Source organism: Neltuma alba, unplaced genomic scaffold (assembly GCF_004799145.2).
Source record: "Neltuma alba isolate B1F8T4 unplaced genomic scaffold, ASM479914v2 tig00013149_pilon, whole genome shotgun sequence".
In the NCBI taxonomy this organism is placed as follows: domain Eukaryota; kingdom Viridiplantae; phylum Streptophyta; class Magnoliopsida; order Fabales; family Fabaceae; genus Neltuma; species Neltuma alba.
In genome coordinates this window covers 197071-212966 of record NW_021637462.1, presented here as the reverse complement: position 1 = coordinate 212966, position 15896 = coordinate 197071, and the positions used below count along the sequence as shown (strand labels likewise).

Genomic DNA, 15896 nt, shown 5'->3' with positions numbered 1-15896 from the left:
AAGAGGATGGAATAAGTTATATTTAAAAAATCTTTGTTTTGGTTTAATAAATTTTTAAAGCATCTTGATCAGTTTTTAATTTTAACCAAACAAAGAGACGAAAATTTTAGAAAAACAAGAAGCAAAACAAATTTAAAAAATAACTCGATCATCCTTCCATAGGTTATCAAAGTTACACTCAAAATAAACGACATATAATTACTTATCTACCAATATACAAATAGTTAATGGTCATAATATTTGCATTAAAAAAGAGAATGGTCATATAGATCATAGTAAATGATAAGACGTCTAACTCTCAAAATCATTCAAAAATAAATAAGTATAATGTATATTGAATATTAATACAACAATAGGCTTGATTCAGAAGAGAAATATGAGATGAATAAAATATATATAAATAAAATTATGTATACTTTTATGGGTATGGCAGTATATTGTGCTCGATGCCCAACCTTGCCCGACAATCTACTAGGCCTGAACATGCCTAATATTTCTTTCGAGCCATTTTTTTTAAGGGAGGGTTGGCATTTTTTTGATGGCTTGGGCTTGCGTAACGGTAACTGGATTCTATGAACACCTCTAATATTACATGTCAACATGTTGATTAGTTTTTCAATCCACAATAAATAAATAAAATATCTGAAAGGATGACTTAATGTGGAATAAGTACTTTATGTTCATCAATTAAACACATTTTTTTTCAATTATGTATAGTCTAAAAAGTGTGTATAACTTGTGCTGGTAAAAAAAAAAGTGTGTATAACATGTAAATGATACTATCTCTGGTCCTTAATATAAGATCTTGTTTGAATTTTGTGTTAGTCCTAAATATAAGACCCCAATATATTTTGTCTCTCATATTTACTTAATTTTTTCTAAGATAATCCTTCTAATAATTATAGTTTTAGACAACATACTTGATTAGTAAGGATATTTTAGGAAAGACAACACTTATTTATTACAAATAACTAACTTAATTTTTTTTTAATTTTTTTAAACTAGTCAATTGGGTCTTATAATTAGAATTAGAGATAGTATATTATTTGGGCTTTAGCTCAGCTTGGTTTTTATTCATTTGGTCTTCTCAGGCAGGCCCTTTTTCTTAAGCTCAGCTCCTCCTTCTCGGACTCCCGAAGTCTGAAACTGAATCAAATCAACGCAAATTGCAACTATGGCGTTCTTCTTGAACAAAACAGGGATTGCTTCCCATTTCCGATCTCATTCCCAGGTCTTATTATGCATTTCTGTGTCAATAGATAGCGATCTTATTGTGGAATTAGTTTTTAAAATAAAATTTGAGCTTGTCCCATTGCTATCTCATTTGATTTTTCTTCTATGCCGAATCTCTTGAGTGAGCAGAAGACGGAAGATTCGCTTTCCCTCTCGCGCCGTGGATTCCACGTTGAACCCGGGCTTCGTGAAAAAGCCGTAAGGCGTAGAACTTTCGCTCTTTTTCTATTTTGCACGTATATAAATAACCTAGAATCATTCATGTTCTTTTGCGGTATTGTATTATTGGGTATTTGATTCTCCCGAGTCATTTTCGTTTTGAGATGATCCCTGCAAGAAATAAAAAAAGAAAAATTATCTTTAGAAATTTCAATTAATGCATTTTTTTTAATTGAATAATGTGAGGCTGTAGTAGGCAAATTGCTGCAATGAGCTTTTCATTCTGGGTCGAAACATTTGCAGAGTTCCTTAAAACGCTGTCTGCCGAGTTCCTTTCTGTATTGCAATCCAGTAGTTTTACTATGAACTTCTTCATTCGCTAGAATGTGATATATGAATTATCTTGCATTTCCTTTTTTTGGAACTTCTGTTAGGTCAAGTACCCCCTCGAGCCTTTAACAAAGACGCATTATTGCCTAAGGAAATTAGTTGACCTTGAATAATACTGAACGTATTTCCATAAATGTTAGTTTTCTTCTACCACTTGGAAGGGTAATTTTTGTGAACCTTTTTTTGGCTTTATCTGGACATCCATTTATTCAAAATTCATCTTCTTGCAGCTTTTGGCTGAGGATCCATCTCTGAAGCCATTCAAATCCTATAAAAAGAGCGTTTCACGGATTAAAAGAATTGGTGATGTTCTAACGGTGGTTGTTGTTGCTGGTATGCTTTCTTTTATAATGGGTTCTGTGGAAAGGGTGACAGTTCGTGAGATTGATATGAAATGGCACGTTTTATGAGTTCCTCTTGTCCACTTGCGCTTCTACTATTATTGGTTAGAGTCATTTTTCATTATTATGTTTTATCATCTTTCATGTGAAGCATAACTTGAGACACTAATTCACTAAAATGGGACTTTCTTTGTCTCTCTTTAAACTATACCAGCTGAATTAGAATGGTCTGAACCAGAACAAAGTGTTTCATTAAATCCCTAGTGATCAGGGAATCTACCATGACACTTATTCAATTGCTGGAACAAAACTGCTTCATTTATAAGTAGGGTTTTAGGTTTGTTGAGTATAATAAATACTGAAACTGATAAGTGTTTGATGATATTTTTTTAATAATTTATAAACCAAATGATGTTTGAAGTGAAGTCCTTTTAGTCTAGAAGCATCTTTGAATAGTGCTGAGGAAGTGTTTCATAGTCTCTCTTCCTTGATGTATGTTCTTTCTTTCTTTTCTTTGTTTTTGGCCCCGGTGATGTTCTTACTGTGTGTTCTGGAAGTGGATGTATGTGTCTTACCACGCTGGTCATTTTGTCAAATTTAAAATTGTAGCATCTTTTACTATGAGGTCGAAGGCTAGTCTAGCAGGGAAGATTTTCCCTCATGTTTATGAAAGGATCTGGAAAATTTCAGCCTGTTCCAGTTTTTAATGGAGATGGGAATTCTCAATCATTGTCCATTCATGACAAATTTAAGTCCTTGAAAGTGACATCCGTATAGTCAGAAACTGATTCGATGGCATCAAGAACTCATGAATGTGCATACCCTGGTGCATCCATGTCACTTTTCCAGTGGCAACCTTTCCACTCCCTAATTGAAGAGGGTGCGGATTTAGATTGGATAAACATGGGCATGACTCCCATAATGTTTCAAAGATTTCATTATTGCTTTTGATAGATTGTAATAACATTCAGGAGTTAAATTATCCACAAGAAGGGAACTTTGAAGCCATACGGCAGTAATGTTTCAAAGATTTCATTATTGCTCTTGATAGATTGTAATAGCATTCAGGAGTTAAATTGTCCACAAGAAGGGAACTTTGAAGCCATAGGGCAGTTAATGAAATGTGATGAATTCTTCTTGTATAGTCTCTCTCTCTACCCCTGTGTGTGTGTGTTCTCCTTTTATGACGTCTTAGATATTTAAATATTTTTTTTCCTTTTTAAATGTCTCAGGATGCTGTTATGAAATATATGTCAGAGCTGTTATGAGAGAAGAAGCTCGGAAGCAGGCAAATGCTGAAAATGCATGAAACGAAAATTGTGGTTTTAGTTTTTTTTTACTATTCTGTGAACAATATGACCTGTTATGAGTAGCCAAATATTCGAATAAGCAGAACAGTATTCGAACCCAAAATGCTGCACCTCAATAGCTTATCCGCCGTCTGAGATGCATGCTTTTCAATGATGAACGTTGAGACTTGGGAGATATATTCTGGTTTCATGTATTTGTGGTGTTTCCTACCATCAAATTTGAAAGGAAGGAATTGGTCATTTGTGAGGCGTGCAGAGCAACATTACAGTTATTCTAATTGCTTCCGGTGCTATATTATGTTCTCAGATGAAATTAATCATTTTGGAATTTTAATTTGGCTCCTGTACCTAATTTGTCTTTTCTGCCGTTAAAACCAGTGATTACCGTATCCTAGTTGGCTGACGGATCACATCTATCATTCACACCACAAGATGACGACGTGTACCATTTTTATCACACGTTACAACTGGATCGGCCTTCTTTCCCCGCTTTAACTTGAAGTCTTTTTCCTTCCTTATTTCACTTCCTCACCCCCCTTTTTTCCTTGTTAATAAGAAATTAATAGAAAGCGACCCCCCCCCCCCCCCCACCTTTTCTTAATTCGACATTTCTACTGGGCACGACGAAAATGAAATATTTGAATTGCAAGAAATTTTACCTATATCACAGCTATTCATCTAGATTTTAGACGTGAACGAATCTCTGAAAAAGAATCCTGGTAAAGCGAGAATACGAATGGTTTGGGGGGACTCGAAACCTCGCCCGTTCATAGAGGAAGAGCTCATGTTCACGTCTTTTTCCTCTGAAGTTGTTTTATTCTCGTCTTTTTCCAAGCTTGGGAGAAGTGGGCAATTCAACCCGCTCCGTCCAAGACCAATTTGTGTACTGTCTTTCTTAATTGGCGTGTGTTCTTTTCTTTTCTTTTTCTACCTTGAAGCCGTGCATCTTGCCAAAAAGAATTTATGATTTTAACGGGGACCGTACTCAAAGCTTTTATTTTAAAAAGAATGTGAAATGCCGTTGAGATCACCCATCGTCTCCGGTTTATTATTTCACCGTTATTTAACAGGGACCATACACGAAGCTCTTATTTAAGAATAAATAGATAGTGTATTCAAGTTGTGTGTGGGTCTCACAGACCTTAACGTAGTTTAATGGTATTATTTGAAGACATGTCTGACCCAAACTGGATGCTTTGACGAAATTTCCTCAACCTCAACTTAAAAGCAAAAGGGTATGTATTTGTTCGTCGTATGAATTGTCAATATCACGTAGAGTACACAAATCATACTTTCCATTTTTCAGTATAACTTGGTGGCAATCTATATTTATACACATTATACCATGAATTTTTGAACACTTTCATCGTATTTTAAATTACTGGTTTGGACTATCATCTGCATTATTTTGTGTTGTTATAACTTTTTTCCCCAGATAATTTTATCGTGAGCAAATACTTCGCTTTGACTGAGTTGTCGCGTGGTGGTTGGTGGTTGGGCCACGGCTGATGTTGGCTGTGAAAGATTGAAATGGAATTGGTGAATCATGCTTGCAATGATGCATCCTCTCTTTCTCACTGTTTGAATCTTTCTTTTTTTCTTTTTAAATTTCTGGGGCCATCGTCTCAGATTTTATAATAATGACAATTTTATAATGGAATTGTACCTCATTCCCAGATTGCCATCATTCCCCCAATACCATGTGTTGCCTTTCCCGCTAATAAAAAATAACTCTTCTATTTTTAATTTTTCCATTACATATTTAAAATTATCATTTTTTCCCTAAAAAATACCTCTGAAAAGCCTTTTCTTTTCGGTCTTCATCCACTATGTATTAACAAAAGGGAAAAACTTTACTGGTAGAACCCACTTTGTATTTATAGTTTTGATCCTTAGAATAAAAGGGAAATTTTAACATGTTTATTTTATTTCTCTGTATGAATATTTCTCTTGGGTTACACTAACAGCAATCAGCTGTGCGCAAGACTATGCAGCCAGAAAAACTCAGCACCCGGAGGAGCACGGAATGAGAGACACGTGGCTTCATTGAGGATACTATGGTCATTTGAGTAGGGCTGTCCCAAAGAATTCAACGATCTCATTTTTTTCTTTCGTTTGCAATCCTAGAACGTAGACCCATGATCACCCATTTGTTGGCTGACTTTCTCAGACTTGTAAATTTAGCAGCACAGGGTTCTGAAACAAACAGTGTATCTTTCTCTTTCACTGAAATATTGCTCTGCCCACTTGATTTGAAACCTCCAAGTCATAATTTTGAGTCTTGTTTTTGAGATGGCAACGTTTGCAGGTACTACCCAGAAGTGTAAGGCCTGTGAGAAAACAGTTTATTTGGTTGATCAGCTCACTGCTGACGACAAAGTTTACCACAGATTTTGCTTCAGATGCCATCACTGCAAGGGTACCCTCAAGGTATATTGCTTCTGAAATTTAGATTTCAATGTTCATTGTTTTTCATGGACATCCTCAATCTTGTGTTAATCAGAAAGCAAACATCTTTATCTCTCCAATTTGGTGTTGTGTTATGAGTGGCAACCACCTTTTGCTTCTGTTAAATCGCCATCTGATGATTTGTATGGTGAAAACTTGTGGAGTTCACCTTAGGATGCCGTCTTTTTTCTTATGGGCACAAGAGGTTAGAATATGTATATGATTCATTCATGTCATAAATTCGTTTATCTTGTGCAATCGTTATGATTTTACCTTCCATAAGGAGTAGGAATTTCTGGGGCAACTTTCTGATTGTCATGTCAAACTATTTAGATGATTCTCCAGCTCCACTCTTTGCTTTTATTGCTTGATGGTCTTGCTATATTCTCATTGCCTTTTGGGTCCCTGCAGCTGAGTAATTATTGTTCCTTTGAGGGCGTTTTATACTGCAAGCCTCATTATGATCAACTCTTAAAGAAGACTGGAAGCTTAGAAAAAAGTTTCGAAGGTCAGTGAGTTCTTGCTATTTGATCAAGTCCATTACATTTCCACTTCGTTTTGGTACTAACATATACCGTGTTAAGTTCATTCCAAGTTACTCCTTTGATCGTTAATATAAGACTTATTTAACTAATTTAATTAGATTAAGAAAGTTCGATAAGTTAGTTAATTATAAGAAATATGACATGTTTTCCCTAAAATATCATAATTATTTTCCTTAATACCCTTACTCTTTTTCTATTTGATTATGATTGAGAGAGTATACACAAGGGTAATTTAGAAAAAATTGATAAATATGAGAAATATGTTTTATATTTAAAACTAAAATCAACTTAACAATTAGGTCCTATATTAAGGATTGGAGGAGTAATTTTCATTCATTCCTCTCACTTGTTTGTATACATATATGTAGGTATTCAAGAACTGCTAGAGTTGTCAGGTCTGCTGATCAGGTATTTACACATTCTTGAGAGATACCATATTGATATTAGGACTGTTTCTGTAAATGAAGGCCCTCTGTATCCTAAATATATTAAATTTTCTTGACAGGCACAAACCAACGGCAAGGTTTCTAGATTATTTGTTGGAACTCAGGACAAGTGTGTTGCTTGCAAGAAGACAGTCTACCCAATAGAAAAGGCATGTGGCGCTATATATACTTCAATATTTCTCATAATATTCTAATGACCTTTAATTTGTTTTTGGAGTCTTGTACTTTAGAAACTACTACAATATACTACTACCTCCACTTCTAATTCTAAATATATGAGCTAGTTAGGGTTGGATTTGATCCCAAATATAAGACTTCAATCCACTTTATCTTTCAAATTTATAATGTTTTCTTCAAAATATTCATATTGATTGTAAGGGGTTTCACCAAGAAGTAGTGCTAATATACATAATTAAATAGGGTAATTTAATAAAATCAATATATACTTGTTATAAATAACTAACTTAACTAACTTTTTTAATCTCCCCAACTTAATTATTTAGCTTTTAGAATCGGAGGTGGTATTTATTAGAAAGAACTTTGCACATTTATAGATAAGATAACTGATTTAATTAAGGATTATCATTAGACATTCTAGGCATCAGTACTCTTTTCCCCCGTAAGAAACCCTCAATCAGTAATGAAAATAGTACAAACTCAACCTGTGAGAGCAGTTTTTTTTTTTTTTAAAAGATGTAAACTAATTAAGACTGATCAACTAAGCTCTTATAGCATATTCTAAAACCATCAGTAAAAGACATGGTACTCATTCTGAGACGTGTTCATCCTAAGGACAATCATAAATGAATAGCTAACCTGGTTTCAAAACTGTCTCTATGAGGCACCATTTTCAATTTGGGAGAAAACGGCTTGAGTTAAAATATCCGACAGAATAAGTCATTTTAGGTTCTGGGACTTTCGATTAGCATTGTCCGGTGTTGTTGCCATAGTTTTCAGTTGGTGAAGCTTTGTTAGCTCAAAGTCCACTATATGTATTTGTCACACGGATGACAGGTGAAAGATGATCAATTGGTGTGGCGTGATGGAGAAAGGAGGAAGAGACAAACCGACAGACATATTCATCCACCCACACCCACACGCGCACACACACACACACACACTGGTGTTCAAAGTAGCAGGTCGTGTCAATTGTTGGAACAGTATCATGTTTTACAACATATAATAATGCGCTTTATTCACGTTGTCTTGGGGTCCAACTGTTTCCAATTTAACTGATGACACTGTCCATTATGGCTGTCCTTCAGGTGACCGTTGACGGGAAATCTTACCACAAGATTTGTTTCAGATGCTCCCACGGAGGATGTTTGATCAGCCCTTCAAACTATGTGGCCCATGAACACCGTCTCTACTGTAGACACCACCATACTCAGCTCTTCAAGCAGAAGGGTAACTTCAGTCAGCTTGACCGCCATGAAAACGAAATTAAACATGAAAACCAAAATAAACATGAAAATGGAAACACAAACGAAAACGAAAATGGAAATGTCCAGGAGGTTACTGAGAGCACAACAACTGAGTAGTTAATACTATGCTGTTTTCACCTTCCAGTGGCAGATTGTGACTCTATTTAGAGGCATCAGAGCATTTTGCTTTGTTTATTACACGTATAATAATATGTGTGAGGCGAAATTGTAATGAGTTTTGTGTGGCAAATTTTTGATGGTGAGATTTGAGAAACAACTAGTATATGGTTGGAGTGATTTTATGCTTTGACTAGGTGCTAGTTTTGACGACTTTGCTAAATTGGAGTTTTGCTCTCTTGTATTATTGACTGTATCTTTCGGTGCTTACATGTATACACTTCTTCCTGTCTAAGAAATAAGAATTTGCCAGATGAGAAAATTCAATTCTGATCATTTGATGCCCTGCAAAAAGACTAAAAGGACACTGTCTTTTATCATTTATTTCACTTTCTCTAATTCCTAAGAAAAACACAGGATACAATAAAGTGGGTGACACAGAGGATGCATGCATTTCCTTTCTTTGTAGGGAGAATTACAATGAGGTCCCAAGTAATTAAAAAACAAGTCCCAGAAGATGTCATTCTCACTATAGGACTTGTTATTACAGACTGCTCAGATTGTTACTTGGGACTTTGTAGTGATTATTTCTCTTATGTGGGATTTGAATGTAATTCTCCCTTCTTTGTATTCTTCATGGGGAACTGTGCTGTTAGAGAGATAAGCTCATGAGCCAAACATGCAATCTGGAAAAGAGAGGGAAAAAGCAAATATTGCTCTAATTTGCATGCGTGTCTTCCATGATTGTTGATGATAGAGAAGGAAAAAGGAAAGGGGGGAAAATAGACAAACAAGAAAGCAAGAATTGCCCCATGTTGTGGATTTTTTAAACAATGACAAATCACTTTGTGGAGAAAAAGTTACAGAAGCCAAACTTGGTGGGCCTTCCCTGAAGGAACTCTATGCAATTTTTTTTATCAATAGAATCAGCAGACCCCTCGTGCAGTGCAGCTAACTTTTATGCTCAAGAAGTGCACGAGTGGTGAGCTGGTTGCAATTGTCCTCTTCTATAAGATTAATTGACTTGAAGCAATAACTTTAAGTCATTAAAAATTAAAAGGGGAATATAAAAGGCAAAGCAAGCAAGAAAAGGGGATCTTTTGCTTTACTAACCATAGACATATAGTGAGAGTGAGGGACTAATAATTCAATGGGCCATGAGAATTATTCTTCTGCTTCTAACGCAACAAAAAGATCCCTGGGTGTCATGCATGTTTTAAAGTGATAAAAACTGCTCCAGCACATTGATTGCTCGTATTTTTAAAGTGATTTAACCCTTTTTTTCACCTCTCGATTACACTCCTAATTATTTTTACCATGCAGCTTTTTCGTCATTAAAAGTTAATGGCAGCATCCACCATAGTGCTCCAGATTATTGAGTTAGTTATATTATTTGTATGATCTGTGAGCTTTACTTCTGTGTTTTTTAATATCTAAAAGAAAAGGGGGTTTCTGAAGGTTTAAAGAATTTTCAGAGTTTCATTTTGCACCCTCATAATTTAGGAGCCAACTTGCTCTTGTCTGGCAAATAATGGATCTGACCCCATCTCATCAGGGAACCAGTAGCCGTTGTTTGGTTCCTAGAATTTAAGGCTCTGTAAATATCTCTGTATTGACCGCTTTGACCAATTCATAGCCATATCTTTTGATCTTTGTAATTAATGTGTCAGATGAATGTGCCGATGGATCTGAGCCATAAACATGAAGAACAGAATAATTGGCACTGAGAGCGATTGTGAGGGTTGTGATGGCGAAACCCAAGTTATTCATTAGAGAGTGAAGGGAAAAAAAAAGACGAAAATTGGATTACATACATAAAACTGATGTTGAGATTGGATATGTCAAACTTTGCTATTCACAATTAAGCATATGACATGATGAGATTCTTCAGTAGTTGAACTGAAACTTTTAATGTCTCATGGATGTACTTCCTATATTTTAATTCCCAAATGATGGAGAGGGGAATAAATGCTCTGCTCAGATGCTCTTCTGTCCCTCACGTTCATGTGGGCTAGGGCTTGAAAAACACAGATCAGCTGGCTGACTCTGAAATACTCAGTAAAGAAGGTTGCCACGTTCTTGACTTGTTAGCTGTGATACTCCCACTATTAGTTGATGCTGCTGTCCTTGGCCTCTGTCTCTCAGCTTTTATTACCTGAACATCAAATTTTGTATTTAGTTATTTACTATTCTCTTCTTCTCTCTCTTCTCCTCTTCATGAAGAAAATCCAGAAACTAACAAAAGATTCATGTATTCTTTTTTCCCCAACTTGCTATAATTTTATGTGTATCTAAGCCTACTGGGGCGGCGGGGCAAAGCAGGGAAGAATCAAGCGTACAGAAAGACTAATTATGCTATAATTAGTATGAATGATTTGAATCAGAATCAGTAACAAATCAAGCCTCTGAATCAATCTAATACTTGACTTTACTGTTTATGCAAATGATGTTCCGTGAAGAACAGTTGAATGACACAAGCAGAGGAATTACATCAAACATCCTGCAAAGTATTCTAATTCTAGAATATTTTGAGAAAGCCATGGCTAAAATCAAAGATCTTGTGGCCGAGATTTACCTGCTTGTCCTCAGTCTCAGACCTTCTTGCTGCTTTATCTGTCTCCAAACCTTCTTTTCCCTTCACCCAATCTAACTTCTGCGAAGAATCTGTCATGCTTTTCTGCATCTTTGCATGTTTCTTTGCCAACAGACCCTTCATAACCTCTGAAAAACAAAACCCAATTAGCACAAAAGAACCAAACTGGGAACAGAAAAAAGGAAGGAAGTAGAAAAGAAGAGCAAAGACTGAAACTTGAAACTGACCTTGAGTAGATATGAGTCTGTAAACTTGACCAAGAAGGAGTGTATCGGTGGGCTTGAGAAGCTTGATGCGAGTAATACGAACAGGGTTGTTGATGGGGTTATCGTTATTCTTATCATGACATTTTTCTCTGTCCTGAGAAGGACACAATGTGGAGGAGATGAGAAGAGCAACATAGTGACCAGGGTTGGTCTTCATAACCTCACCGGCACTCACAGGCCAATACAACCTTTCTGCTTTCCCATTCGGTTGCTGAATTACAAGAGAAGCTGAATCAATGGCCTGGCAGTTTCCCATCGTCTTCTTCTTCTTCTTCTTCTTTTCTCTCTCACAGCAACAAGGTACGGAAGGTGGTAGGTGGGGGGTACTGGTCACGTTCTGCGAGGAGCAAGCTGATACCCCTTGGAAACCATAAATACTGGTTGATAGGTTGCTTTTACATTACAAAGGTCCAAACTTTATAGCACTAGCCACTTCAATTATTATTATTATTATTCTTTTAAATTAAAAGGAAAAGGCGGATTTTTTTGGGGGAAGAGATAGAATGGAACCCAAATTGGGGAGTGTAAGGTAGAAGCTGAGAGAGAGCAGGACACGAAACGAAAAAGGAATGAAGGTTTTCTCCAACACGAGCTGACGTGGAGGGCAGCAATTGGGTGGCGATGGAAACACGCTAAAATAAAGAGCCGACCTCGGCTGCTCGGCCTGATGTAATGTGCACCACTTACAACGTACATTCTCTTCCTCTCATTTTTCCGTTTATAACGTCTCGCCAACAAAATTTACCTCGCCTTTTAACCTTTCTATTTTCCATTTGTTCACTAAAAATACAATAAATAATTATCAGTGTAATATAATATTATAAAACTTGAAACACGCATAACCCTATAGCACCATTGCCAAGTCTAATCCGAATAACGAGACTTGTATCAAATTCTGTGTAAATACACGACACTCAATTTAAACTATATTAGCTTTTAACCTTCCTTTATACTACTTTCTCTTAATTATAAAAACTAGTTGATTAATTTAAAAATATTAAAAAAATAAGTTAAATTAGTTATTTGTAATAAACAGGTGTTGTCTTTCTTAAAATATTCTTACTAATTAAGTGTGTTGGTTAAAATTATCTTTATTAGAAGGATTATCTTTAAAAAAAATATAAATACTCCTCCTGTCCTTAATATAGGACCCAATTATTGAGTTGGTTTTAGTTCTAAATATAAAATCCACTTCTCATATTTATTAATTTTCTCTAAATTACTCATATGGATACTCTCTTAACCACAATCAAATAGAAGAAGGAAATGAGGTATTAAGAAAGATGATTATGGTGTTTTAGGAAAAACGTATTACATTTCTTATAATTAATTAACTTACCTAATTTCTTTAATCTAATCAAATTGGTTAAATGGGTCTTATATTAAGAACCGAAAGAGTATTAGAGATAAAGTAGATTGAAATCTCATATTTAGAATTAAAATAAAAACCAAATAAGGTTTTATAATAAAAGTCGAAGGTAGTACTCTCTTTATAAAAATTTTGAAATATGGCAATCAGAACCCCCTACTTTTTTTTCGAAGAAAATGTAGTGTGTGGAAACGGCGAGATTATGCTAGAAAAATACAAGCTTTTTATTTTGGGAGGTGGGTCAAAAGGTAGGGATGATTCGGTTGAATTAAAAATGTGGGATGATGAATGATTGAAATTTGGGGGTGTTTTTGGTAACTTGGGTGGGGAAGAGATATGATTGGTGTGTTTAGGGGTCAAACAAGGCATAACAACTAGCTAGCTAGTTGCATCCATATGGTTGACACCTAATCGGCTTCAAAATCTCCCAGCTTTGCGCCCAAATTTCACCCCCTTTCATCATTCCGCCTTTAATCGGATCACAAGGACGGATCCCTAACAGTACCTTCCAAATCTCTTTTGACGGTGCAATATTTTCCCTCCTTTTCAATTATATCACGACTATAACATTGCTTTTTTGTAGTAAATCCCTTTGTTTCTTTTCCCAAGACATACCTCTCTTATCTTATTTATAAATTATTTGCAACATGTTTTACATAGATAAATTTTTTTTAAATTTTATTAATCTTATTTAAAATTTATCAACTTTTTAACTTTATTCTTATTTAATATGCATTATACTTTATGTAAATAAAGTCAATAATAAATAAGGGGTAAAATTATACTTTTATATAAAAAATTTCTTTCAATGCCCTGTAAATAGGATAAAAAAAACGTCTTCTCTTTTTACCTTATATATAGGATCAGAAAAGTATTATATATATTTATTTAGTGAAATATCTGATTTTATTAAGAGGATGTGAATTATTTAAATTAATTTGAAAATGTAAATAATTTAACATTATTTTTTTAATAAAATTTTTTGTCCAAATTAGTCCTTTTTTTTTTTTGGGAAAAACGAATGGAAGATTTGTAGTATAAAAGAGTCAGAAAACATTTATATCAAACCCCTCCAACTCCAACCAATCCCTTCCCCCGCTGTGAAGCAAGATTCTCCTTTAGATTGTAAAAATTGGATATTAAGGACCGGAGGAGCATTTGAATTATGTAATTTGGAGCTTAATTAGGTTACTTAGACACTTAATTCCAGTAGGAGTAAGGCGGAACGTTTTGCCGGCTGCAGCAACGGGCGATGGGGGGAAAAAACGGAAACCGTTTGGCGTTTGGGGTGGACCCCAGAAATGGATGAGGAGCCTATAGGGCCGTCACTGGACGCTTCATGGGCTGTTTTCGCGTGGTCCCCCGGAACCCGCCTGGCCCATACTTCTGCCTCTTCCCACTTCCACATTACCCCTTATTATGCTACGTGTCGTGTCCCATGCACGTAATGTTGTTTCTCTCTCATTATTGTCTTTTTCAAATCCGGATCCATTTTCTACATAAAATCACATTAATTGAATTGAATCTGGTCATATTATGTGTTTCACACTGTGATAACCGTGTTATGACGAACATATCATGTTTGGCAGTAATTTTGATTGAATTCCTAAAGAATTATCTCATAATTCGTACTCGCATATGATTCTTTTAAACTCAAAACTCACATAAATTTTTTTCTAAAAAAATAATTATCTCTGATATTTAATATAAGAATTAGATAACTAATTTATAAATATTTAAAAAAATTAATTAAGTTAGTTATTTATAATAAATAGATATGTTAATGTCTAAAATATTTTTATTAATTATGCATATGAAAATAAATCGTTAATAAAATTTTTTTTAACAATTTGTAATGATTATAAGATTTAAAAGGGACAAAATAAAAAATAATAATAATATATTGAAGACAAAGTAAATCTTAGTCTTATATTTTAACTAATTTACTTTTATATTAAGTACTAAAGTGAAGTTAATATCATGTTTTCAAATACATTATAAATCCCTTTTAATGATAAGTTGTCTTTACACACGACATCAGAATCGAAACCTCTATCAACTTAGCCTTTTCATTTAGTTGTGTCTTTTTAAAAATTTGGGCGTGAGGTTTAATGGTTCCCAACATGAAATCGAATGTGCTCCTAACCTACTTTTTAAAAAGATGTCAAAAGCAAACAGACAAAGAAAGAAATTAAAAAAAAAATGCCATCCATGTAATTTTCTTCCAAAACCCGTGCTCTAAATGGGATTTTTTTTTTGAACAAAAGCTCTAGATGGGATTTTATTATTGAATCAGTGTTTAATATGAACTTCATTATTCTCACATTACCGTCGTTAATAAAATCCCCCCGCAGAGTAAGAATTAAATATATTCATAATTTTTTAAAAAAAAATATTACGAATAAATTTTTAGGACCTGATCTTCATTTTCATTAAAAAAATGAAAATAATAAGGGCTGAAATTGGGTTAATAATAATAATAGCAGTAGTAATAATAATAAATCAAATACAACGAATGTATATATAAAATCGAGAAAGAGGGAGGGGCAAGGCCCCCAAAAAGGGAAAGAGGGAGGCGATATCATTCGGGTGAGGGGGGGACCATGATAAGGAGCAGTGATTGGTTGTCACGTTGAGGAACAGAAGATATTCCGTGTCTCATCTACACCATAGTCCTTCTGATTTCCTGTCTTCCAAACCTCCTCTCTCCCCACCCCACGAATTCACCCCCAACCTTTCTCATTTTTTTTTTTCAGAATTAATTTTAATTTTTAAGTAGGTTGAATGCATTACGCAAATAGGAGAATTACAAATTAAATCCAAAAACAGAACATATTGTTATAAAATCTTAATAACAACTGAAGAGCTTATAATGACAGATTTTATAATAAGAAATGATAGCTTCTTACTTGTTATTAAAATATTTTAATAATTATTTTCTTTTTCTGAGATTTTATTGCAATTCTTTTTGGACACATTTCTCATATCTGGTCCTTTTTTTAAAAAAACAATAATATTTTAACAACGCAACTTGAGAAATCTGTCCCCATCAAGAGATCTCAACAGCGTTTACTTAGGTGTATTTTTTTTCAAAATTACAAATCTCTGATCTCCATGTACATATTAAATATCAGCTCAGTTGGAAGAAGATGCTGAAAAATAGTTTTTTCAAGGAACATAAATATAGATAATAGATCAGTATAAATACCTCTGCTTAAGATAAAAATTAAGAAAGTTCAAGTTGTAATAAATACG

At 34.5% G+C, this 15896-nt stretch overlaps 3 protein-coding genes across 3 annotated transcripts; 2 read left to right on the top strand and 1 right to left on the bottom strand.

Moving 5' to 3' along the window:
• The first annotated feature begins 1096 nt into the window (after positions 1–1096).
• LOC114734854 (succinate dehydrogenase subunit 7B, mitochondrial) lies at positions 1097–3767 on the top strand. Its single transcript, XM_028922505.1, has 4 exons — positions 1097–1231; positions 1363–1431; positions 2013–2115; positions 3356–3767. Exons 1-4 carry the CDS (start codon positions 1175–1177, stop codon positions 3430–3432), a joined length of 306 nt encoding a protein of 101 aa, XP_028778338.1. The 5' UTR covers positions 1097–1174; the 3' UTR covers positions 3433–3767.
• Positions 3768–5604: 1837 nt separating this feature from the next.
• LOC114734862 (LIM domain-containing protein WLIM1-like) lies at positions 5605–8735 on the top strand. The gene is made up of 5 exons (XM_028922513.1): positions 5605–5863; positions 6293–6389; positions 6795–6834; positions 6932–7021; positions 8138–8735. The coding sequence occupies exons 1-4, from the start codon at positions 5726–5728 to the stop codon at positions 7014–7016; spliced, it is 360 nt and encodes a 119-aa protein (XP_028778346.1). The 5' UTR covers positions 5605–5725; the 3' UTR covers positions 7017–7021; positions 8138–8735.
• Positions 8736–10142: 1407 nt separating this feature from the next.
• On the bottom strand, positions 10143–11628 carry LOC114734840 (uncharacterized). Its single transcript, XM_028922492.1, has 3 exons — positions 11234–11628; positions 10989–11134; positions 10143–10568 (listed from the first exon to the last, which is right to left on the bottom strand). Exons 1-3 carry the CDS (start codon positions 11526–11528, stop codon positions 10446–10448), a joined length of 564 nt encoding a protein of 187 aa, XP_028778325.1. The 5' UTR covers positions 11529–11628; the 3' UTR covers positions 10143–10445.
• Between the last annotated feature and the right edge of the window lie 4268 nt (positions 11629–15896).

What these genes read in the sequence shown, in the direction of transcription:
- LOC114734840 (XM_028922492.1), bottom strand. Translation starts at nt 11,528, where the DNA reads ATGGGAAACTGCCAGGCCATTGATTCAGCTTCTCTTGTAATTCAGCAA. An exon ending in CAGACTCATATCTACTCAAG is followed by an intron (nt 11,135 to 11,233) that starts GTCAGTTTCAAG and finishes TTTGTTTTTCAG; the next exon opens with AGGTTATGAAGGGTCTGTTG. An exon ending in CTGAGACTGAGGACAAGCAG is followed by an intron (nt 10,569 to 10,988) that starts GTAAATCTCGGC and finishes TTTGATGTTCAG; the next exon opens with GTAATAAAAGCTGAGAGACA.
- LOC114734854 (XM_028922505.1), top strand. Translation starts at nt 1,175, where the DNA reads ATGGCGTTCTTCTTGAACAAAACAGGGATTGCTTCCCATTTCCGATCT. An exon ending in ATTTCCGATCTCATTCCCAG is followed by an intron (nt 1,232 to 1,362) that starts GTCTTATTATGC and finishes TTGAGTGAGCAG; the next exon opens with AAGACGGAAGATTCGCTTTC. An exon ending in CCGGGCTTCGTGAAAAAGCC is followed by an intron (nt 1,432 to 2,012) that starts GTAAGGCGTAGA and finishes ATCTTCTTGCAG; the next exon opens with CTTTTGGCTGAGGATCCATC.
- LOC114734862 (XM_028922513.1), top strand. Translation starts at nt 5,726, where the DNA reads ATGGCAACGTTTGCAGGTACTACCCAGAAGTGTAAGGCCTGTGAGAAA. An exon ending in CTTAGAAAAAAGTTTCGAAG is followed by an intron (nt 6,390 to 6,794) that starts GTCAGTGAGTTC and finishes ACATATATGTAG; the next exon opens with GTATTCAAGAACTGCTAGAG. An exon ending in TTGTCAGGTCTGCTGATCAG is followed by an intron (nt 6,835 to 6,931) that starts GTATTTACACAT and finishes TTTTCTTGACAG; the next exon opens with GCACAAACCAACGGCAAGGT.